Consider the following 26,459-nt stretch of genomic DNA (forward strand, 5'->3'; position numbering starts at 1 on the left):
AAGAAAGATCTCCAGGGAGTCAGGAACTCATATAGGGAGGCCATACTATTTGTGTTATAATTTTTATCTGGTAGTACAGCCAGTGGCCAAAAAGGTGTTTTTAATGTGGTTGAGTGTAATATTATTTGAGCAAATTAATTTTGCACAGTAGACTATTTTTATAGTTCAAATTGTTGGTAAAGGGTGATGTGACTGATGGATGTATTTGCCTATGTGTGTGTGTGTGGGGGGAGTTCTGTAGGCCATGAAGGTCAGAGATTGTTACTGAAATGTGATATTAGTAATTAAATGTTTTTAGTTATTATCTAGCCTATGTTGTCATTTTCTTTAAAAACATGATGCTGGAGAAGCAACGTATAGCTTAAACACCAGAATTGGGAGATAAGGTTTTCCAAATTTTGAACAACTTGATGTAACTATAGTATATTTGTTGAGGTTAGACAAATATTTTATAGTTAGAAAGAAATATAGTTTTCTTCCATCTGCCAGCCTCAGCAGCTATTAGTATCTCAGTTTGCCAAGCTGCCTAGATTATATAACCCTTTAGCAGCTCACAATATTAAAAACAGAGATTTAAACCTTTTTGTGGATGGTTTATTTTATTTAGTTTTTTTTTTTTTTTTAGTTCTGCTGTATCCAAATTGCTGTCTACAAGTTTAGACCTGTTGTGTTTTTAGCCTAGATGTTGTTTGTGTATCTCAAGACATTTACTACTCTCTTTGTTCAGGCATAGAGCATCCTCCATACACAAACATGTGCTAAATTTAGGATGGAGGGGAACAGATAAATATTTCCAGTTTGTGGATTGAAAGTGGCATGCAAGCTATATGGCTATCCTTTGTTATAGAAAACTACCAAAAATTACTTAGCCGAAACTCCATACATCAATGAAATTCACAATAGCAAACTATTTATTTAATACCTACAAGTCTGTTACAGGAAGTTGACTGTATCTATGTAGCTTTTATTTTTTCTAAAATATTCCAAGATATTAGAAATATGAAAAAAGGAAAGGAAGAGAAGCAAGAGTTTTCCAGCCAGCTCTGCAGGACACAGTGAGAACCTTGCCATATGGGCTTTTATATGGGCTCTAAGAAGTGATTCTTAGAGCCCATATAAAAGTACCTCCCTTTCCAAAAAAATAGGATGTTATCATCTGTTTTTTGAGGATTGTACTCATCAACCAAAAAATGAAAACGAATTTATTATTGGCACACTAGTGTTTTTATTTCTATTGAAAAGATTAACATGTAAGTAAGTTTTAAAGCAAATAAAAGTTGAGCAGCTCTCAGATGTGAACTGTAGACTAACATATACAAAGATTATTGAAGAAAAAATGAAAGAGTTTGAGAACAGGAACCAAGCCTTGGAGATTCAGTGGCAAGCTTTGAAGAAAACCCTGATTGATTCAGCCAGAGAGGTATGTGGTGAGGTTGTCTGCAAGGATAGAAAAATCAGAACTCCATGGTGGACATAGGAAGATAAAGAGGCAGTGAAGGAAAAGTAGAAATCATATCAAAAGTTCCTGGCAAATAAGTCTTTATTTGCCAGGAAGAGCTCTTCCTGGCAAATAAAGAATTCTCTGTATTCTCTAAGAGCTCTAATAGTGCTCTTAGAGAATACAGAGACAAATGCAAGAATGCTAAATACTGTGTAAAACTAGCTAAACAAAAGTCATGGGAGGACTTTGGCAAGAATATAGAAAATAAATATCAAGAAGGTGGCAAAATATTCTGGAGGTTGTTGAAGAAGCTTAGGAATGGAGGAAAGAGTGCTGTTAAAGGAGTTAGAGATGATAAAGGTGACATGAAAACAGGAGAAAAAGATGTCCTTGAAGTATGGAGTAATTACTTTGAAAAACTGCTAAATGAAACAAGCAGTGATGACAGCACAGTGGTAAAAAACACTTACCAGGCATGCAGTCAGGAATACATATCCATACTTGAAGTACAAAAAGCCATTAAAGGCTTGAAATGTGGAAAGGCAGCAGGAGTAGATGATATTTGACCAGAAATGCTGAAGTATGGTGGTATAAAAGTCTTACAGTGGCTGCACTGCATAGTTCAAAAAGGGACTAATTCCCAATGATTAGAGCAGAGCTCTAATAGTGCCCATATATAAAAAGGGAAATAAAACTGAATGTGAGAATTACAGAGGTATTTCCCTACTGAGTGTTCCTGGTAAGATCTATGCAAGTATACTTGAGAAACGGTTGAGAAGAATTGTGGAAGAAAAGCTTGGTGAAGAACAAGCTGGATTCAGGCCAAATAGAGACTGTCAGGATCAGATCTTCACTTTACGACAAATAGTGGAGAAAGCATGGGAATATAACAAAGATCTATATTTAAGTTTTGTTGATCTGGAAAAGGCATATGACAAGGTGCCAAGAGAGAAGCTATTCGATACGCTACAGTTATATGGTGTCAATGGGGCATTATATCAAGCAATACTTAGTCTGTATTTGAGTTGTAAGTCGGCAGTTAGAATTGAAGGATGTACAGGAAGATGGTTTAATGTTAAATCTGGTGTGAGACAAGGATGTACATTATCCCCTCTGTTATTCATTATCTATATGGATCACATTATGAACGAAAGTGGTATTAAACCTGATATCAAAATTGGAGATGTTAATGTCAGCTCTTTGCTTTATGTGGACAATGTTATACTTCTGAATAAATCTGCTTCAAGTTTGCAAGATGACTAAATTGAATAACTGTTGTAATAGATATGGTATGAAGGTCAGCATTAAAAAGACAAAGACAATGAAAATAGGTAGAATTGTTGAAAATGTCAACTGTGTTGTGAACGGGGGAACCTGTGGAACAAGTAAAACATTTCAGCTACTTAGGCACGATTTTTTGTGAAGATGGTAAATTAAATATGGAAATAGACAACAGAATCAACAAAGCTGGTATGGTAGGAAGTCAACTGAATAAATTTATATGTAATAAGAGAGAAATTAGTTGGAACACTAAATTAGCTGTATACAAGACAGTGTTCAAACCAGTTTTAACTTATGGATCTGAGAGCTGGGTCAGAAGGAAAACACTTGACCAAAGACTAGAGACCACAGATATGAGAGTCCTGAGAAAGATTATAGGCGTGAACAGATGGCATCAATGGCAATATTATATTAAAAAACGAGGATATTAGGAAAGAACTTGACATTGTCAGCATCCAGGAATGCGTTAGCAGGGCTAATCTGGAGGTATGGTCACTAAAACAGAATTCACGAGGAAAGATTAGCAAAACAAGTGTTCTCTGCCTGGTTGGCAGGCAAACAACCCGGAGGAAGACCAAGATATAGGCAGATTGATACAGTACAGTGTGCCTTAGACGATAGAAATATAAGATCTGATAATGATAATATTGGAGTCTTGACAAGTAAGAGACTGATTTGGAGGAAAATTGTAGATAGGAAGTTAGTAAAGATGTAAATTTTTCATGTAGTACTATCATATCATGTACACCCTTGAGGATACATGTCAGGAATTTGATGATGATAGTGTTTTTATGATGAATGCCTGTCTCTGAGTTTGTATGTATAAGATGTTTTTTGTGTAAATGGTTTTCCTTTTCTATGGTAGAATGAGTCTTGCAGTACTAGCTGTTGGTATTTTTAGCACCAAATATACTTTAATTTGTGCACAACTTTTCTTGAGAGAACAAATTTCTTCTTTCATATCTTCTCTACAATACCAGTTTCTTTCCTACAAGGGTGGTCTGAAAAGTTCTTGACCGTAGATGATAACACTATTGGCAAGATTTTTTTTTTTCTAAGTTGGTACATCTGTCATAAGCATCCGTACGAAATTGCAAGTCATTCTATCAAGTAGTTTGTTTTATACAGTTGTCTGTATCCCTTGAAATGGATAAAATTGGTATCGTGTGGTCATAAAATTCTTTGTAAAAGAAGGTTGGATGCCAAAAGAAATTCATTTGAAGTTCATAAAAGTGTGTGGGAACTCTTCTCCTTCGTTTTCGACAATTAAGAAATGGGGTGCCAAGTTTGAACGTGGCCATGATCCACGTGAAGGACGTCCAAAAGAGTGTAACAACACCAGAAATCATTGATCAAGTGCACGATATGCTATTGGATGACTGGCGAGTCAAAGTGAGTGAAATTGCCGAGCCTATAGGCATTTCAAAAGAAAGTGTAGGATATATTTTGCATTATGAATTGCAAATGAAAGTTTTACAGAAGATGGGTGCTGCACAGATCAAAAATGCACTTGCATGAAAATCTCTGAACAGTGCTTGGAGCATTTTAACAAGAATAAAACTGATTTTGTGCACTGATTTATTACTATGGATGAGACTCGGATTCACCATTACACACCAGAATCCAAACAGCATTCAAAACAGTGGACAGAAGCCAGTTGTTTAGTGCCAAAGGAGACAAAGTCGGTTCCATCAGCAGGAAAAGTCATGGCATCGGTGTTTTGGGATGCTAAAGGCATTTTGTTTATTAATTATCATGAAAAGGCTAAAACAACCAGGGAATATTATTCTGATCTTTTAACCAGACTAGAATTTTTGCTCACGAAAAAATTCGTAAGAAAAGACCTGGTTTGTTGAAGAAAAAAATAGTCTTTCATCAGGACAATGCACCTGCCCACAAAAGTGTTTTTTGGCAATGGGAAAATTAAGGGATCTGCACTATGAATTGTTGGAACATCCACCCTATTCCCCAGATTTGGCCCCCTCTGACTTCTATCTCTTCCCAAAACTAAAACTGTTCCTCACTGGTCAGTGTTTTTCTTCGAATCAAGAGGTGATTGCAGCTGTAGAGGGGTATTTAGCAGATCTTACTGAGAATCACTACAGTGACGTGATAATGGCACAGGAGCATCACTGAAATAAATGTATTAGTGTTAAGGGAGATTATGTTCTAAAATAAAAATAATTTTGAAATCATGAATTTCTTTTTTCATTGTTAGGCCAAGAACTTTTCAGACCACCCTCGTATATCATTGGCCTCTGATCTAGTGCTTTATTTCTAACCCAGCTCTCAGATTCATGAGTTAAAACTTGGTTTGAATACTGTCTTGTATACAATAAATTATACCTAACAAACTTAATACAATGATTTAAATATACAGCAATGGAACGAATTCTCTCTTTTCATTTTGTTAGGTTGATCTTTTGACAAAAAAGATATCTCTTTTTTGGGGAAGAGAATCTCTCTCCTCCGAAAAATGTTTTCTGCTTTTTTATTTTAGATCCCCCTTATTGCAAAAAACTTTTTGTAGTCAAGTCTTTCATCCATGTCTTTCAGGAGATGGCAGAATATTGCATTTTGGATCTGAAACTTTAACCTTTCCTACCAGATGTTTACATATACATTTCTTCTTGCTTTTCTCACATCTTCTTTCTTTTTTGGCTAGAATAACATCCAAGATATTTCCAAACTCTCTCCTCCTGATATTTAGCATTGAAACCATGTTCAAGCTGTATCTTGATTATATTAAAGGGGTTTTACTGCTTTGTGTGATTCTGAAGATTGGCATTAAGGTGTGAGCCAGATTCAATAAAGACAATTACTAACATTCAAGAGTTTTAATTTACAGCTCTATTTATATTATTTATACACAAGTGACTGGGTTTACTAAGATATTTGCACACACACTTTTATTAATTTATACATATATAACTTCTCAACAAAATGCAATATACACTCCAAGCTTCATGCATTTATTCTTTTAACAAATGTTCTTTTTTGGCTTAATCTGTAGTAATATATTAATTACCTCTAGTACAATTCATTTGTGGAGGCACCTCAAGTACTGTTTGCACAATGTCAAAGTTGGACACATGGTGAACTCGCTAAAAGGGCAGGTAAGTTCTCTTTAAGTTAACAGCTTTGGAAAGCTGTATAATTCTTTTGTCACCTTTCTTTCTCTTCTATTGTACATCAATCTTTACTGTTTTAATGTTTTTTTACACTTCTTGTCTTTCACCTTAACAGAAGTTTTTCATCTTATTCTGGACAATAACTGAAAATGTGGTCACCCTTTCATTCTGCCACTTTGATTGCTGTAATTCACTTCCTTCACTATTAGTCCATACCTTCCTCGGTCCTCTTCCTCTGTTTGCTTGTCCTACTCCCTTTATATTACCCTTTAATCCCCCATCAAGAAACTAGGCCTCTTGATAGAATTGAATCACAGAATGGTTTTAACTATGACTGATAGTAAAAATGCCCAAAGCAATTTGAAATAATTTTGCTGCTCAGAATACATCATTAACTTCACTTGTGTAATTCTGTTTCATAACTGCAAGAAGGTTACGAAAGTTACTTTTTTGAGAACCATGTATGTCACAACATATGTTGTCTACATGCTGAAAATAACAGTAATGCATTTAATAGCATGTGTTATTTTATTAAATGCATTAACAGTAATGCATTTAATAAAATAACACATGCTATAAGTTTTTTATTCTCCTTATACGTTAGTCTTCCAAATATTCAGACTAATGTTAGGTTGTTTTTTTTTATCCATTTTCAGTATATATGTCATAAAAATTGATGGAAGTGTTTACACTGGGATAGTATATAAAAGAAGCAAGTCTCATAAACTCAAGGAGCTCCAAGCTCATCCAGAGCAGGCTTTGGCAAATATTATGCCTTACATGGCATTGAACATGTAGCATGAGAGCTACCAAGGCACTATTTTAAAATAACTTTTCTTAAAACTAGTCCCCATAATGTGAATAAATATGGGAAGTATCTTAGGAATTTTTGATTTAAATAAATTATAAATACTAATAACGATGTGACCCCCCCCCCCCCCGATCTTGCAAAAAGATAGATGAACAGATTGAGTTCATTGCATTTTTGTTTACAGGTGAAACAAGTTTTTTTAGCATGGATATGGTTTGCATAAACAAAAAGGCTCAACTATGTTGCAAGCAACCATTGCATCTTTCATTGACCTTTCTTCAAAAAAATTATGAAAACCAAGCAGTAGACATCCTTCATTCAGCAGTCAAAAACCAAGAATTAAATATCCATTATGCTAACCCAACTTTGAGCTGGAAGTTAAAAATGTCATCTTGAGGAGAGCCAGATAAATATTTTATACTTCGTAGGCCAAGAGAAAATTAAGGATATCGTATATTTATATATAAGATAATCAAAATAAGTGTAAATTTTGTTTTCTAACAAAATACAAAACATATTTGTGGTACACAAACTGAAGTTTGTACCACATAATTATACTTAATGGAGGTTGAGAGTTAGTTTGCAATCATCAAAATCAATTGCAAATGCTCATCAGATAAGACCAATCTGTAACAAGATTTTACATAATTCATTGTTTAAAATGCTTTTGCCAAACCACTTGAATTTGCATATAAACAAAGAGGCACCAATATTCATTGATGTACATTTGTGATATGCATGGCACTCAAAAATACAAAGTGCAAGTGATAACAGTGGTTGTGCAACATTCATAATTTGCCTACACACTATGAAGAACACAGTGGTTTTCTAAGAGAAATAAATTTAAACCATGATGTGGTATGATAGTGCTTCTGGCTACCTTTCAATCTGTTTTCAGCTTATTTTCTATGAAATATTTGCTGATGCTACTTACATACTGAGCTGCAATAGACAGTACAACTCTGAACATGCAAGCATCATTTATTTTTTTAGTCTATGTAATCTTGTTAGAACAATAAAATAAAGCTACTATCTCCTTTCGTTTTGGGTTTTAAATAAATGAAATCACTTTCCTACTTTTTGGGATGGCATATTAAATGTTACAATAGATAATATAGACAATTACTTCTAGTACGAAATTATGAAAGATCTTAAGTTTTAATATAAAAATTAAAATAAATTCCACTGAGCATTATGTCTTAAATAATATCTAATATATTTATAAATAAGAAAAAGTGCCTGTGGGTGCCAAATATTTAAATCTTGCATTACTTCATTACACACCACAAATCAGTAAAGAATGGAGGTTAATTGTGTGTTTGGGTGCTTTGTTTATAAACTACGCAGTTTCAATATTAAGAAATTACAGTAGATAATACTGACAGAGAAGGGAAACTATCCTGTTCAACTGTTGGACTTGGAAAGTTAAAGTAGTAATAGTTAGCAGTCTGAATTACATTTTCTGTTTTGACATGCTTTCTCACAAACACTGAACTTTGACTTTTGTTCATGGCTGAGACATTAATATTCTTAGGATCTGAAAAAAAAAGAGAATAACATTAATTAAAAAGGTAACTCAAGATATGCATTTTACAGATAGGAAGATTACTATAGCAATTCTGAACAGAAAAAACACTAACAAGATCATATTTCATTATATGAAAACTAACAAAACACAATTCTGCTATTTATCTAAGATGACTGAAATATAAATTAAGATTTCAAAAACAAGTATTCAGATCATACTAATAATACACATACCAGTAATTGAATTAGAAACTTTTGATGCTGTGTTGGAACTTCCATTAGCCTGAATTATGGCACATATGCAGTTTGGAAAAGATTCCACTTACGTCTACAACGTACCAGACATACACACACAGTCCTTTAACTGGCTCAGATTTGATGGTATTCACAGCCAGGGAAGATGGTGGAAGTTACTCACTGAACAATTCTTGCACGATGAACAGTAGCGTTGTCATCAATGAGCTGGTCCAGAAAATGAGCTGGATAAAAAGTCAACATTGCCAGATATTCTTTGGAGGACACCCAACCTTCCAGCAATATTAAGGGACCTTGATATTGCTGGAAGGTTGGGTGTCCTCCAAGTTCTGCGCCAACAGACCATGATGCCACATCCAGAACCTTGACTTGTGTTTACAAAGCAAGCTGGGCTCATTGCTTTATGGAGTTTCTGTCAAACTCTCTGCCTACTGTCGGTACCGAATAAGGTGCCCCATGACTTGTTGGACCAGGTGACCTTTTCCAGTTCTTCGTAGAAAATGAGTGGTTTCCATATAGGAATACGACTGCAAATAGCAATCTTCTTCAATCCAGGCAGATGGGCACCCACAATATGCCCTTTATTGACCTCTGAAAGATAATTTTTTTTTCTCTCTCATGGTTACCAACACTGTACAATTACTGACTAGTAACATTCTTGAATAGATGTCTAAGATATTATTATTCGTGACACCTTCAAGGAGTCCGAAGACTCATCACAGCATATTTTGCACATATGCTGGGTAAGTGACGTTTACATCCATCTGCATAAAGATTTAATTCAGTGGCCAGTATATATATATAGTACTGCCATCCAGAAAGGAAAATGAGAGGAAACTAAGAAGAAAAAATGATAAGAAGGAAAGCATGGTAGAAAGGGACAAAGAAATATGTGGCACAGCAAACAGTCAAAGCAGTAAGAACATTTATAAATTCTGGTTTAATTCATAATCTTAATAACTGACAATTTTTGCTCATCAATAAAATACTGGATATACTCAACTTTTTGAAATGACAAAAATGTTGAATTCTTTATGGTTTTAATATCATAGAAAACAGTTTTTTTAACATGACAATTTTAGTGTACGAGTTTTTGAAAATTTTCAAAAAGCAATTATTCTGAACATAAATACATTGTGTTCAGGATATTTTCTTTAGCAATTATCAGGTTTTATAGAAATGAAAACATGAGACAAAACATCTGGATCATGAAAAGTAAAGAAACGTCAGAAAAAACAATAGTATTTCTTTACTTTTCAAATGATCCTTTTATGCTGGGCTGTATGTAGATGCAAATATAATTCATTCTGAATGAATGAATTATATTTGCATCTTATTATTCATTCTGAATGAATGAATAATATGAAGTTCAACAACAGTAATGAAAGCCTGTAGCATACTTTTAATTAGTTGTAAGCATTTTCATAAAATTAGGTATTATGTGAAATAAACTTTCCATACCATATAGACATAACTTTTTTTTTTGGTTGATCCATAAGCAGGTTAAATACCTTGGTTCTGACTGGTCAGATTTTAATATAATTCATTGTGATCTTTATAAAAAATTTTCCAGTTTTATTTCAGTTAGTCCCTTTACCCTTGTAACTATCAAAATGCTTATTACACCAGCATCTCCATGGAGTCCATCCACTATACACATATCACTGATCTCCAAGCAAAATATTTAGTTAAATGTCCTTACTGACTTCATTCTTACTCAATTTCCAGGATATGATTTATTTTGTCCCTCTAGCCAAGTGCTGAAAAATTTCCATATGAATCATAATAAAAACCTTTTAGTAACAGGTTTCTGCAGCCCACAAATTCTAAATCTTCCTACAGAATATTCTACACCACTCACCCTGGGATTCTGTCTGCCACTATCTCCAAGCACCCCAGATAACCAGATCTGTGAACAGCAATCCAGATGTGCTGTATTAAAGCTTCATAAAGAGGAATGGCAACTCTTCTTTAGCCCTGCTTGCTAGTATGTTCTTCAATAACAAAGTAATCCTATGACCTACTTTGGCCACTTTTGCAATATACCCTCTGAACTTCCTATGCACCAACACTCCCCAGATCGCTTACTTCATCCATTTTCTGATGTTGCCATTGCGGCAAGGTCAGTTAACAAATTAGATTTTATTTACCACATTGAAAGAGGTCTAAAATTCCTCCCCTCCAATTTAGCTGACAAAATACGAATGGAAACATCGTACACATTAAACTCTAATAAACAAATAAGTTGCAACCTCATCAGAACAGAAAAATTGGCCCTTAAATCCTTAAAAAAATAACCCAGACATTGTGATTAAAAAGCAGATAAAGGTAATGCTATCGTTGTTCTTGATTGGACAGCATACCTGGAAAAAATGAACCAATTAATATCTGACCACAACACGTACCAAACCGCATCGAAAAGAAAACAACGGAATTAATCAAATCAGTGATCACATGACCAGAGGAAACAACCAAAAAACTTATACCGCATTATGGCCACACTCCTAGAATCTACGGCCTGCCAAAAATACACAAAACAGTATTAGTAGGTCATTTCCCCTCTTACGTTAAAAATACACAACACTTCATAAACAAGATCAGAAACATCACACTCAACAATGAAGATTAATTAGTCAGCTATATATGTTACATACATAACTGCCCTTTTCACTAACGTCCCAATCAATGATACTATTCTTCTCTTACAAAACATATTTCAGCCCGATATCATGGCCCTCTTTGCCCACGTACTCTGCTCCGGGTATTTCGTGTGGCAAAATAATTTTTACTTACAAAAAGAAGGTACGCTCATGGGCAAAATTGTCTGCAGACAATTTCCCAGAGAGAGAGAGGGGGAAGCTTGGAAACAAATAATTATATCAGTAAATTTTTATTTAATTATTTACTTCCTTTGGTTTTTTTTTTTTTTTTTATCACAAGTAGATTATAGAATACAGTATTGCATCAATACAAAAACACATAATGTATATAAATTTACAATATAAAGGAAACAAGAATTTATATATATATATAGATAGATAATTTCAGTAATCACATATCGTATTGAATTCTCCGTCTATCGGTTGCAAACCTATTGATGACATTTTCAATATATTTCTTCTTTACCGTTTCCTCTTTTAGTTTCTTCCTGTGCACACTAATCATACATAAACATGATAAGCACATTTCTGAGATAGTGGACCTTAACCATGTTTTCACACCTCTAAAGGTGCTGAAACTTCTTTCAGTGGTATAGATAATAGTCTTCAGGTGTCATTCCAGGATAATTGCATCTATATTTCTGTATAGAACATCATCTAGGTATTTTTATTGTTAATTTTTCAGCCATATCTAGTGACGGTCACATATCTCAATCATTTTTAAGATTATAATTTGTGGAATTTTTACTTGATCCCAGGAGGGGCAAGTGCCACATTTACAGATGCCCATGTGCTCACCCCCCCCCCCATAGCTAACTTTTACATGAAAGACTTTGAGCAACGAGATCTAGATTTGTCCAGGTCTAAAGCCCAGCTTAGATATGTTCATGATATTTTTGCCATTTTGCCCGACGGCCCCAAAACATTAAATACATTCCTAAGCCATCTTAATTTCTAAAGCCACTGCTCATTTCACCATCAAAACAACTCTTTTCCTTTTCTAGACACACGCCTTCCCTCAGGCTGCCTATCCTTCATTGTCTACCACAAACCTATATGCACAGGCCAATACATATATACAAATTCATGCACACAAGAACTAAGAGTCATCAGCACCCGCAAACACAGAGCCCTGACAATCTGCTCCAATGAACAAGCTCTGAACCAAGAACCAAACATTTGTAAAAAGGCATAAAAAACAGTTCACAAAATACTCCATGAAACACAATTAAAAGCAAAAAGATTGCAAGAATTCCATAGCCTACCCTTCATTAGAGGTATTTCTGAAAAAAAAATAGATAGAACACTACTTAAATACAACATCAAGACAACCTTAGCTCCTCTTCCATACCTTGCCCATCCAGGGGTTTACAAAATTCAATGTACCTGTAACCAACCTTACATAGAGGAAACAGGACGTACCATCCCAATCAGAAAAGACGAACACAAATACCACATGAAATACCTCCACTATGGTTAAACAGGCCTATCAGACCATGTACTCCTAACATGCCACAGAATTGACTGGAAAAGAACTAAATCTATGCACCAAAACCTGGTTTGAAAGAAAATTCAAAGAAGCTTGTGAAATGCTGAAACTCATCCAAATCTGAACAAAAATGGATTAATTATTCCAAGAATATGGAGGACCTATCTTCAATCCATATAGCAACCAGAACAACCCCAGACAGAAGAACTTTAGAAATTGTTTAATGTAGTTCCAGTTTTTTTTCCCTCACCAGAGGTCAGGCAAACTAAATGATTAACAAACATTTAGATTCATTTTGCTTTTGTATAGTGCAGCATCATGTAGCTTGTACATATGTTTTCCTGATGATGACCTTAATACATGGAAAAGATACAAGCATTAACTTAACATTAACTTGCTTAATGTTAAGTAATTATTCTAACACTGTTGTGTCTCCATAAATTCTTCACCATGAATGCTGACCACTGTGTAACCTTAAAAAAAAAAAAAAGAATTGAGCAACTTCCAGCAGCCAAGATGATCCACAACTTGTTATATTATAGACTTTTGGAAAACAAAATCAAAATTCTATGTTAACGGTGTTGCTATTTCTCCAGTAAAAATCCCATATGCACAGACAATGGCAAACATCAAATTTGCCATCAAAAAACTTCTCACAGTTGAAGCTGACAGCATTAAATTAGAGGCTGCTGCTGTACTTAGAAATGCATGCCTTCCAAGAAGCAACATCTCTAAAAGAAAGTAGCTCTGAAAAATTTAAAACTAAATCAAAACATCCGATCAACAAACACATTGGCAAGACATCATCTTACATAAAACTCCACACACTTCAAAAGCACTATACAAAATCTTCAATTAAAGAAGAATGATCACCTAGTAAACTTCGATGTGTTGTCCCTTTTTACAAATGTTCCAGTAGATGATACACTAGTCCTCCTGTCCAAAATTGTAGCTATTAAATAACAAGACTGGTTGCAAAAATGTGGTTTATTATTACAATTGTACAACTTAATTGTTATCCCCTTCAACAAACTCCCCTCCTATCTATACACCATTGCATACAAATTTTCCATTGTTGAAAGCAGTGCTGCAAGTCATCAGGTGTTATCCTTTAGTAGTGCTGCCGTTTTCTCGTTTACCTCATCCACTGACTGAACATGGGTGCCCTTCAATGCGGATTTCAACTTTGGAAAAAGATAAAAGTCGCATAGAGCTAAGTCCAGGGAGAAAGGTGGATGGTTCAACACTGGGATCTTCTTATCAGCCAGATACTGCTTTACAGACAGTGAACTGTGGAGCATTGTCCTGATGGAGAATCCAAACATTGTTCTTCCACAGACCGGGTCTCTTCTTCCTCACTCGTTCTCTCAGCTTGGCCAGAACCTCAAGGTAATAATGTTAACTGTCTGACCCTCTGATATAATTACCACAGCATTGATATAAAAAAAAAAAAATGCATTGCCTTCAGTTTTGACATGCTCATTCTTGCTTTTTTCATTCTCAGTGACAGAGTTTTCCAGTGCATCAATTGTTTCTTTGTTTCTGGATCATACTTCAGTCAGTGGATGAGGTAAAGGAGAAAACGGCAGCCTTACTGAAGCAGATAACACCTGATGAGTTGTAGCACTGCTTTCAACAATGGAAAATTTGTATACAACAGTGTATAGATAGAACAGGGAGTATGTTGAAGGGGATAACAATTAAGTTGTACAATTGTAATAATAAACCACATTTTTGCAACCAGTCTCGTTATTTAATAGCCACATCTCGTATATAAATATGAAATTACTTCTGGGTCAAAGCCAAATAAATGAAAGGGGAATTTCACATTGTCTTTTAGGAATGCAGCTTGTGACCTAATGTCTAACCCTCACCTTCACGTGGTGCACTCCATTGGCAAATTTGGAACATAGCTGAACAAACTGTACTCTCTGTTTGAACTGAACTACAAATGCATATGATGGTACAACATGATGAGATTTCATTGCACTGGGATGGTGACCGGTTAATCAAGGCCCTCCACTATTTTCATCAGGGAACCAGTGAAAGTCAGCAATTGGAACAAGCTCCAACTCAATATCTAGAAAAAGAAGAAACCCAACATAAGAAAAACTGAAGACAGGAATATTAATGGAAAGGAAATCTAACTTGCAGAAGAACTGAAAAGTACCATGTGGATATAATTAGGATTAATGAGACAAAGAAGACAAAAACAGGTGAGATCTTACTAATAAATATTACATAATACCTCCAGGGAGTACAAAGACTCATCGAAGGAGGATACCTACTCTAAAACCGTCTCCACCAACCGCAACTACCTTCACCATCTACTGCCAACCACCACCACTAGTATTTTTACACACAAACATCCATGCCCACGGCAGGATTCGAACCCGCAGTCTTTTGGCTGAAGAGCAGATATGCTAACCACTCGGCCAACCAGGCTCGTATTGGATGTTTATTTTCAGACAATAATGATCAACAAAAGGAAGGAGTAGCAATAGCATTTGATACAAGACACGAAGATAAACTTCTTGATTGGAAGGCAGTTTCAAGTAGTTATGTGGGCAAACATCTAAATGGCAAAATGAATAATGAAACTTATTTGTGCCTATGGTCCCACAGAAGGTTCTCATAAGAAAGAACTAGAATTTTTTAAGTCATTAGAGCAGGCAGCTAACAAAGAAATTGGTCCTTGTTGGAGAGTTGAATAGCAGCGTAAGAAATGAATCCTACCAGGCATATAGGAACATTTTGTGAAAATTGGAGAAAAGGGCGCAAAGTTAATAATAATGGTAAGTATTTACTGGACTTCTGCTCAGGACACAGACTAGTCATTATCAACATAGCGTTTGCACATAAAAATGTGCACAAATTCACATGGAGAGAATACACGAAAAATAAGAAAAGCCTCATTGACTACGTCATTGTTGATAGTGATATCATAAGGCTCGTTCAGGACACGAGCATACAGAGGATTTGAAATAGGAAATTATCACTATTTAGTTTTGAGCAGGATAAAATTGAATTTCATATTGAAAAAGAAGAGTTTGTAAAAAAGTTTTAAAACGAATCAAGGTTGAGCAGCTTTCAGATGAAATAGACTGAAATGCACAAACGTCATTGAATAAAAATGAACAAAGTTTGAAAACTTGAACCAAGTCTTGAAGATTCAGTGGCAAACCCTGAAGAAAACATTGATTCAGCCAGAGAGGCATGTAGTGAGGTTGTCTGTAAGGATAGAAAAAGCAGAACTCCATGGTAGACTAAGGAAGTTAGAGGCAGTCAAGGAAAAGAATTAAGTATATCCAAAGTTAATGGCAAGTAAGTTAGCTTTTGCTCTTAGAGAATACATAGAAAAATGTAAGAAAGCAAAGCACTGTCTAAAACTAGCTAAACAAAAGTCGTGGAAAGACTTTGTAAGAACACAGAAAACAAATATCAGGAAGGTGGCAAAATATTTTGGAGGCTATTGAAAAAGATTTGCAATGGAGGAAAGAGTACTGTAAAAGGAATCAGAGATGATAAAGGCAACATGAAAACTGAAGATAAAGATATGCTAGATGTATGGAGTAATTACTTTGAAAGACTTCTAAATGAAATAAGTGTTAGCATGATGGTAGAAAACTCCCAACAGGAATGCAGTCAGGAATACATATCCATACTTGAAGTAGAAAAAGTCATCAAAAACCTGAAATGCGGAAAGGCATCTGGAGTAGATGAAATTTGGCCAGAAAATCTCAAATACTGAGGTATAAAAGTTTTAACAGTAGCTGCATTGCATAATTCAGAAGGCTTGATCAAAGGGTCAAATTCCAGATGATTGAAGCAGAGCAATTATAATACCAATCTATAAAAAAGGAAATAAAACTGAATGCAAAAATTACAGAAGTATTTCCCTGAGTGTTCCTGGTAAGAAATCTTACCTTAACTTGAGAAATGGCTAAGAAAAATTGTGGAAGGGAAGCTTGGTGAAGAACAAGCTGGATTCAGGCCTTGGATCACATTTTCACTTTAAGACAAAGTCGAGAAATCTTGAGAATATAACAAGGGTTTATATTTAAGTGTTTGTTGATCTGGAAAAGACATGACACGGTGCCAAGAGGAAAACTCTTCAAAACACTATGGTTATCCATAAGGGGGACATCATATCAAGCAATACATAGTATGTATTAAGCTTTAAGTTTAAGCTCTAAGTCAGCAACTAGACTTGAAGGAGGTATAGGAAGATGGTTTTGAGCAAAACAGGTGTGCAACAAGGGTGCCCATTATCTACATGGATCACATTACAAAGAAAAGTGGTATTAACTCTTTACTTTATGCAGATGATCTTATACTTCTGAATAAATCCAGTACAAGTCTGCAAGATTTCCTGACTAAATTGAATAACTGTTGTAATAAATTCGGTATGAAAATCAGCAATAAAAAGACAATGAAAATGGGCAGAAACATTAAAACATGAACTGTATCCTGAATGGAAAACCTATAGAACAAGTAAAACATTTCAGCTATTTAGGCACATTTGAGTGAAGATGGTAAATTAAATATGGAAATAGATAAATAGTAAAGCTAATATAGCAGGAAGTCAGCTGAAAAAATTATATGGAATAAGAAAGAAATTAGTCAAAACGCTAAATTAGCTGTATACAAGATGGTGTTCAAACCAATTTTAACTTATGGATCTAAGAGCTGAGTTAGAAAAAAAAAAAACACTTGATCAAAGACTGGAGACCCCTGATATGAGAATTCTGAGAAAGATTAGACGAGTAAACAGATGGCATCAATAGCAGTATCACATTAAAATGAATATTAGGAAAGAACTTGCCATTGTTAGTATAGGCTAGTCTTAAGTGGTATGGTCACTTAAACACAGTGGGAGAGCAAAGATTAGCCACACAAGTGTCCTTTGGCTGGTTATCAGGGAAAAGACCTAGAAGAAGACCAAGATAGGTTGATATAGTTAAGTGCCTTGAAAGATAGAAATATAAGATCTGATAATATTGAAATCTTGACAAATTAATTTGGAGGAAAATTGTTGATCAGATGTTAGTAATGGTGTAACTTTTTCATGTAGTAATATAATTAATCTGTACACCCCATGAGAGGGTACAAATCAGGAATTTGATTGTGACATTTCCAAGAACTTGTTGCAGGAAGATACTCTGCTCCACACAACCTAGTCTATATCCTAGTCTTAATCCTCCATCTACACACAATGCCATTATCCATATATAGGACTATCTAATGCCACTAATAATATTTTTGTCTATAAATTGTATGTGCATGCACTCCAATTGATTTGCCTGTATCCAGGATGAAAACCGATATTATTTGAGAGAAAAATCTTGACTACCTCCAAATGAGATTGTCTAACTTACCTGCAATTGGAGTGCTTATTAGGGCTTATCAGTTCTTTCATAAAGACCTGATAATTGAACTCAGGTCTTTTCCAATTGAAGAGCACAATGTCACTCGTTCTTCCAATCATGCTATGGAGACACTTTGTTACCTGATTTTTTTTCATGGCATATTTAAAATTGTGTTATCTCTGAAAGCTGAGATAGTTCACTTCATAAAAGATGTATGCATATTATTTTAAACTTGGAGTTATCTTATATATACAGGGTGTTCGGGATAAATTTGACAGTTTCGTAAGGAAAAAGAAAATCTTCTTTGTATCTATTAAATTTAATGAATTGACAAAAAAACATTACAGGCAGAGTTAATTACAATACTATCAACAAGATTTACTCAAAATAACCACCATTAGCATCGATCACAGCTTCAATTCTGCTTCGGAACCTCGAACAAGCTGATGCTACACTCTCCCTGGGAAGGGCCGCAAAAACTGTTTTAATTTTATCCATTAACTGGGCTTTTGTATTACTGGAAGTGCGATTGGTGTCTTTTTCAACTGCGCCCCATACAAAATAATCCATGGGGTTAAGGTCTGGGGAGTTTGGAGGCCAAACATTTGGACTGGTGAAGTCGTAGAAATTTTCAGACAACCATTTTTGACTTTTCCCAGAGGTGTGGCAAGGGGCCGAATCCTGCTGCCATACATACGGCCTACCATTGGCTACCCTTGTTATCCAGGGCTTGACTACAGTTAGCAACTCCACGAACAAAGCCCGAATTCCAATGCCAGGGTTCTTCAACACCTGTTCCTGCAGATTTGCGAGGAATTCTGCTGTACGAACGCAATCAGATCGTCTGCTAGGGATCTTTCTTCTTGCTACATCCTCGTAGTCACCATTGCAAGTCTCTAGTTCATGCCCGATTGTTTTACTGTATTCAGGGAGCATTGGGCAGCAGTCGTAATATCCTTATTTTGATGGCGGGCACGAATCACCATGATACAAGTTATTCTCTTCCATGATTCAGGTGGGTTCCAGCTATCCATCCTTTCTGACATCTTGTATATGAATGAAGAAGGGTCCAAACTTTTAAATGAAGAGAAGTGTGTGTTAATACATGTAACTTACGGAAAAATATAATTAATTATAAATATGTCAAATTTATCCCGAACACCGTGTATATATATATATTTTTTTTTTTGTCCAATTGTGAAATTTGAATAATAATCATCATCAAATTCCTGACATGTACCCTCAAGGGGTGTACAAGATATGATAGTACTACATGAAAAATTTACATTATTACTAACTTCCTATCTACAATTTTCCTCCAAATCAGTCTATTACTTGTCAAGACTCCAATATTATCATTATCAGATCTTATATTTCTATCATCTAAGGCACACTGTACCGTATCAATCCACCTATATCTTAGTCTTCCTCTGGGTCGTTTTCCTGCCAACCTGGCAGAGAACACTTGTTTTGCTAATCTTTCCTCGTCAATTCTGTTTTAGTGACCATACCACCTGAGATTAGTCTGCTAACGCATTCCTGGATGCCGACAATGTCAAGTTCTTTCCTAATATATCCTCGTTTTTAATATGATATTGCCATTGATGCCATCTGTTCACGCCTCTAATCTTTCTCAGGACTCTCATATCTGTGATCTCTAGTCTTTGGTCAAGTGTTTTACTTCTGACCCAGCTCTCAGATCCATAAGTTAAAACTGGTTTGGACACTGTCTTGTATACAGCTAATTTAGTGTTCTGACTAATTTCTCTCTTATTCCATATGAATTTATTCAGTTGATTTCCTACCATACCAGCTGTGCTGATTCTGATGTCTATTTCTATATTTAATTTACCATCTTTACTAAAAATCCCCTAAGTGCCTAAGTAGCTGAAATGTTTTACTTCTTCCACAGGTTCCCTGTTCACAACACAGTTGACATTTTCAACAATTCTACCTATTTTCATTGTCTTCGTCTTTTTAATGCTGACCTTCATACTGTATCTATTACAACTGTTATTCAATTTAGTCAGGGAAACTTGTAGCGGATTTATTCAGAAGTATAACATCGTCTGCATAAAGTAAAGAGCTGACATTAACATCTCCAATTCTGATATCATGTTTATTACCACTTTCCTTCATAATGTGATCCATATATATAATGAATAACAGAGGGGACAATGTACATCCTTGTCTCACACCAGATTTGACATTAAACCATCTTCCTCTACATCCTTCAATTCTAACTGCCGACTTACAACTCAAATACAGACTAAGTATTGCTTCATATAATGCCCCATTAACACCATATAACTGTAGCATATTGAATAGCTTCTCTCTTGGCACCTTGTCATATGCCTTTATCAGATCGACAAAACTTAAATAATACAGATCTTTGTTATATTCCCATGCTTTCTCGACTGTTTGTCGTAAAGTGAAGATCTGATCCTGACAGCCTCTATTTGGCCTGAATCCAGCTTGTTCTTCACCAAGCTTTTCTTCCACAATTCTTCTCAACCGTTTCTCAAGTATACTTGCATAGATCTTGCCAGGAACACTCAGTAGGGAAATACCTCTGTAATTCTCACATTCAGTTTTATTTCCCTTTTTATATATGGGCACTATTAGAGCTCTACTCCAATCATCGGAAATTGGTCCCTCTGTCCAGGCTTTCTGAACTATGCAGCGCAGCCACTGTAAGACTCTTATACCACCATATTTCAGCATTTCTGGTTGAATATTATCTACTCCTGTTGCCTATCCAGATTTCAAGCCTTTGATGGCTTTTTCTACTTCAAGTATTTATATGTATGCCTGTTGAGTGTTTTTTACCACAGTGCTATCACTGTTTGTTTCATTTAACAATTTTTCTAAGTAATTACTCCATACTTCAAGGATATCTTTTTCTCCTGTTTTCATGTCACCACCTTTATCATCTCTAACTCTTTTTACTGCACTTTTTCCTCCATTTCTAAGCTTCTTCAACAACCTCCAGAATATCTTACCACCTTCTCGATATTTATTTTCTATGTTCTTGCCAAAATCCTATCAGAACTTTTGTTTAGCTAGTTTTACACAATGTTTCGCTTCCTTACATTTGTCTTTGTATTCTCTAAGAGCAAAAGCTGACTTATTTGCCAGGAACCTTTGATATGATTTCTTCTTTTCCTTCACTGCCTCTTTAACTTTCTGTTTCCACCATGGAGTCCTGATTTTTCTATCCTTGCAGACAACCTCACCACATGCCTCTCTGGTTGAATCAATCACGGTTTCCTTCAAGGCTTGCCACTGAATCTCCAAGGTTTGGTTCCTGTTCTCAAACTCTTTCATTTTTTCTTCAATAATCTTTGTGTATGTTAGTCTACAGTTCACATCTGAGAGCTGCTCAACTTTTATTCGCTTTAAAACTTTCTTACATGTTATTCTTTTCAATATGAAATTCAATTTTATCCTGCTCAAGACTAAATAGTGATTGCTTCCGATTTCAAATCCTCTGTACACTCTGGTCTCCTGCACCAGGAATAAAACATCACTATCAACAATAACATAGTCAATGAGACGTTTCTTATTCCTTGCCTCTTCTTTCCATGTGAATTTGTGCACATTTTTATGTTGGAACATGGTATTAGTAATAACCAGTCCATGTCCTGAGCAGAAATCCAACAGATATTTGCCATTATTATTAGCTTTGCTCTTTCCTCCAAATTTCCTAAAACATATTTGTATGTCTAACAATCATTTCTACTCTGCTATTCAGATCCCCAACAAGGACCAACTTTTCCTTTTTCATTGTGTCAGTTGCTTTTTCTAAAGCATCAAAAAATTCCTCCACTTCTACCTTAGTAGAACCTTCTGTGGGACCATAGGCACAAATAAGTCTCATTGTCCAGTTCCCCATTCTCATATTTGCCCACATCACTCTACTTGAGACTGCCTGCCATTCAAGAAGATTAGCCTCGTATTTTGTGTTGAATAATGTGGCTACTCCCTCTTTTCCTTGATTGTCATTGCCTGAATATAACATTTTGTATTTATTGCTGAGAAAGATCTCGCCAGTTTGTCTTTTTTGTTTCAGTCACTCCTATTATAGCGATCTGGTACTTATCTAATTCCTCAGCTAGCATTTCTTTGCCATTCAGGCTTCTTATGTTGATAGTACCGATCTTTAACTCTGGTGATGTTGAGTTGGGGTTTGTTTTCAGATTTGTTCTAGTAGTTGACTTTTCGCTGTTAACCTTGGTTTCCTGGCGAAAACAACGGGAACCTTGTTTAACCAGGCGACGCCCCAGCCAGCATTTAATTTTGTCATGTTGTACCATGGTTTAGCCAATAAGAATACAATTTGGTCGGCTAAATCCCAAATTGCCAGCCCATCCTCGTTCGTTCAATATCCAGGTAGATACCCAACAGGGTGGTTTCACCACGAGAAGGTGAGGATTTTACATTAGGTCAGAAGCTCTGGTCGGTTCTCCACATTCCTTTAAAAGCTATGTGGAAGTCTCCTCTCAGTTATACAGCTTTGACCCTTAAGCACCCCAATTTGAATAATTAATATGATTTTCATTCAAAATTCAGACTTGGCTACTCATGGGATTTAAAGTTACACTTTTTCTATATATTTAAGAATTAATATAAGCAGAGGTAAGCTGGAATGTAAGTGCAGTTACTCAAACTAGAAGCCTGCAAACTTTTTGATGATAAAGGTTTTAAACTTATTGTGTTATATTTAAAAAACAATTAATGTTGAGAGGGAGATTGAAATGCTAATTCTAATAATTCCATATCCTTCAATTTACCTATTTTGTATTTCTTTTCTTCATCTTTCATCATTTTCCTATAATCCCCAAAAGTAGCTCTCATCATATGCCTCTTTTTCATTACTGAGGTTTTGGGATTCTTTAAGATGCGTAATACTTTAAGAGACTTTTCCACTAAAAAACATGCAGTTTTAAGTTATTTTATAACTTTTTCAGAAAATATTTATATAAGTTATGATTATACAATTATTTAAGTAAACATAAGATATATCAATATATTATTAAATTAGTCTCCAATAATAAATTTGTTCAGAGCATATGAAAGTGAATTACTTTTTATCTTGTTAACTTCTTTATGAATCCTTCACTCATACCAGCACTCTATACTTCTTGTTTCATAAATCTTTTACAGAGAAAATTTCAAAAATATTGATAATCACTTATTTAAATTCCATTCACTATACCATGGATCACTAATTAGTTTTCATAAACAAATTAACATAACATGAGAAAAAGAGTGAATAATAAATTTAATAGCCAAATATTTGAACCCAAAAATTAGATAATCAATGACATAAGGCAGTTTGAACACAAATAGAACAAGAATAACAGATTATTTAAAACAGTAAGAGCCACATAATGTTATATATAGAACAATGCAAATAGATCACAGATGAAACATTATTTTAAAAAAAGTAAGATTTTTGAAATTTTTTAATTTAATTTTTTTTTTTATAATGCAATGTTTCCTATGTGATCCATGTGCACTGTATTCTATAAATTCTATAAATTTTCTGCATGTGTAATAACATCACACGGCTCTTGCTATTTTAAATTATCTATTGTTCATGTTCTACTTTGTATTCAAACTGCCTGATGCCACTGATGATGACCTCTAATTTTCAGGTTGATATATTTGGCAGTTAAATTTATTATCTCTTTTCCTTATGTTATACTAATTCATTAAACCTTATGACAGAAGTATTGCTTAAACATCAATCAGTTTTATTTGTAGTCCATATAAATAAGGAAACATAACTAGTTTCCTCATATTTTATATTTACATTACATTATATTTTATCATGCTTTTTCTTTTTTAGGTCAGTGGTTCTTAACCTTTTAGTAGTCATGGCCCCCTAAGTATCCTAAAATGTTTTTGCACCCCCCCCCAGTTTCTAGTAACATAATAATAACTTTTTTTATTTATTTCTTTTTTTTAAAAAGGGGTTTTACTTACTGATTATAATGACAAAAAAAAAAAAAAAAAAAAAAAAAAAAAAATCAGAAAACAGAAATCAACTACTGTAAAAACTTTAGGAAAATTTATTTGATTTAGGAAACCAAATAATGTTCTTTGTTTGCTCATTTTATAATGGGTAAATTTTAAGAAATAACAAATCATTATTACAGCACTGAAAGTTTGAAAAGTAATTGCACCGAAGTAGCACTTAACAATGTTAAGTTCTATGCATTCATACTAGTATTGTTTAAAACTTCAGAGAATCACTTCTATCAGATATTCACATGTCCAGTAAGTAGATGTCATGACTTGCAGTGTTGCAAGCAGCAAAAAGTCGACTTGTGGCGCCACCACAAAAGAAACTACTGCATTAAACTGCATGATTTAGATTACTGATACAAAATGATACAAGTTTGAAACAAAGTAAAATAAAGAGCAAGAAATAATTATTTTAAGAGATTTAAAAATTTTAAAAACTAGAAACGTTCTATAAATTTTCCGCATCCCCATAGGGGGCCATGGCCCCACCAGTTAAGAATCACTGACTTAGGTAACTGGAAGAGACTATGATATCCTGTAAGTAATGAGGAGACCTTCTAATGTAATTTTCAATCCTAACAATTTTGTGGTGTAGCTAGTTAGAAGATATCCAAATGGACAATGAAATGAAAATGGACTGGTAATTTGAAACAATTGATGAAACTGTATTATAGAAGACATGCACCACAACAGTACAAAATAATCAAATGTACACAAGGCTATGTCATTGTCCAGTACAAAGCTGATATGATACTGCACTAGGACTCACAAAACTATGCAGTGATAAATGGTTGAGCATGAACGAGCAGTGGAACCTTTTCATGGAAGGTATCTGCATGACTACTAGATGGCACATCTGGTGTGACTGTTTTACCAACAACTAAGAACCAACTCAGAATTCACATGGGCCAACGGAATCCATCTAAAATAAAACACTGACGCCCATTGAAAAGTGCTGACACAAAGTAATTTCTGCCCAGTACTCTGAATATTTAAGTGAACGAATCTGATATCCTTCGGCTAAAATCTCTGTCCTATTATATCAAACACATCTACTGTCTCTATTACTGCCACCCAGCAATTATGAAATTTTTGATTTCCAGCCTTTAAATATTAATTTTTCCCAGTCCAAATTTCCTAACAGTGAAGTCGTCTTCCTTGGAGATTTATGTTCATAACACCAACTGGCTTTCCTCTTCCTCCACAGATCAAGCAGATAGAGATACTGAGATATTTGCTATCACAAATACAACTTAAAAGATAATTGCAATGCTGAAACAAACTTTTGCATCTAAAGATAAGGATGTCATTTTGCCTCTTTACAAGGCCTTGATAAGACTTCACTTGGACTATTGTGCTCAGGTCTCCTAGTTTCCATTGTGATTGTAATATAGTGAGGAGAGAGAGTGCAAAGGAGAGACTTTCCTCTGCACTCTCACTTTTGATATCAGGATTGTGGAATACTGATTATGAAGACAGATTGAGAATTTGTAGACTGCAGACACTAGCAAACAGTAGAAAGAGGGATGATATGATTGAGACTACAAACTTCTGAAAGGGTCATACAGGATTTCAGTTGATGGAATTTTTCAATTTATGGAGGGTGAGGAAAGGACGAGGGCATCCTTGGAAGCTGAGAATGAATGTCACCAAGAAGGGGGAGTGAGGGCTAGATTTTTTTAAAGCTGTACAAGAGAAAAATCGATTATATCATAACTGGCTCCATGACTCATTTCCTATACTGCTTATAGCAAAGCCCAGAATAGCTGAAAACTATCAATACATCCAAAACTGATTTTGAAAGAGCAAAAAGGAAAGATGCATCCTGTCTAAATATTGATTGTAACTTCTAACGTTTCTCCTACAACTGTTATCCATGAATAGGTCTATCACATTATCCAACACAGAAAACAAACTTATCACAAGTTTCTTACCTCTCCAATTTCCCTAACTTCAATCCCCTTGAATTTATGGAAAGAATCATTGACACTAAATTCCTATGTTATCTTGAAAGTCCCCAACAAATAACTGCTGATATGGATTCTGCCAGCATTGATCAACATGGAATGTCACTCATCTCTAGATAAATACTCTGGAAAAGTTTTCTGTTCTCAATTGGTCACTCCTAATATTGCCAAAGTCTCTGACAAGGTCTAGTGCAAAGGTCTATTAACACATTCATTTCAGGAAGAATTTTATTATTATTATCATTAAAAGAGACCTCTGGGGACTCATTGAGGGAGGCCACATACTACATGCATCAGCTACCATGCTGATTCTTGAATTCATTCACACTATTTGCACACGCAATATTTAATGGCAATCCATTCCAATCATGAACCACCCTGTCTTCATAATCAGTATTCCACAATCCTGATATCAATTTTAATACCACTTTTCTTAGTTTCTGTTGCGATAAGAATTGCAACAGAAACTAGGAGAACAGACCTGCACAAAATAGT

At 34.9% G+C, this 26,459-nt stretch overlaps 1 protein-coding gene across 5 annotated transcripts in view; it reads right to left on the reverse strand.

Moving 5' to 3' along the window:
- Nucleotides 1-5,544: 5,544 nt before the first annotated feature.
- The window catches only part of LOC150105322 (UPF0488 protein CG14286), a 60,248-nt gene continuing 39,333 nt past the window's right edge, over nt 5,545-26,459 (reverse strand). For all 5 annotated transcript variants that reach the window (XM_090394698.1, XM_090394699.1, XM_090394702.1 and 2 more), the window contains 2 exons: nt 22,758-22,892; nt 5,545-8,201 (listed from right to left, as the gene is read on the reverse strand). In XM_090394698.1, the coding sequence (XP_090250824.1) occupies nt 8,020-8,201; nt 22,758-22,892 (317 nt within the window). In that variant the 3' untranslated portion in view covers nt 5,545-8,019. The remainder of the gene's footprint in view (nt 8,202-22,757; nt 22,893-26,459) is intronic.

The sequence above is a fragment of the Typopeltis vanoorti genome, chromosome 6 (assembly GCF_054136105.1).
Source record: "Typopeltis vanoorti isolate ZY-2024b chromosome 6, IOZ_Tvanoo_1.0, whole genome shotgun sequence".
Classification (NCBI taxonomy): Eukaryota; Metazoa; Arthropoda; class Arachnida; order Uropygi; family Thelyphonidae; genus Typopeltis; species Typopeltis vanoorti.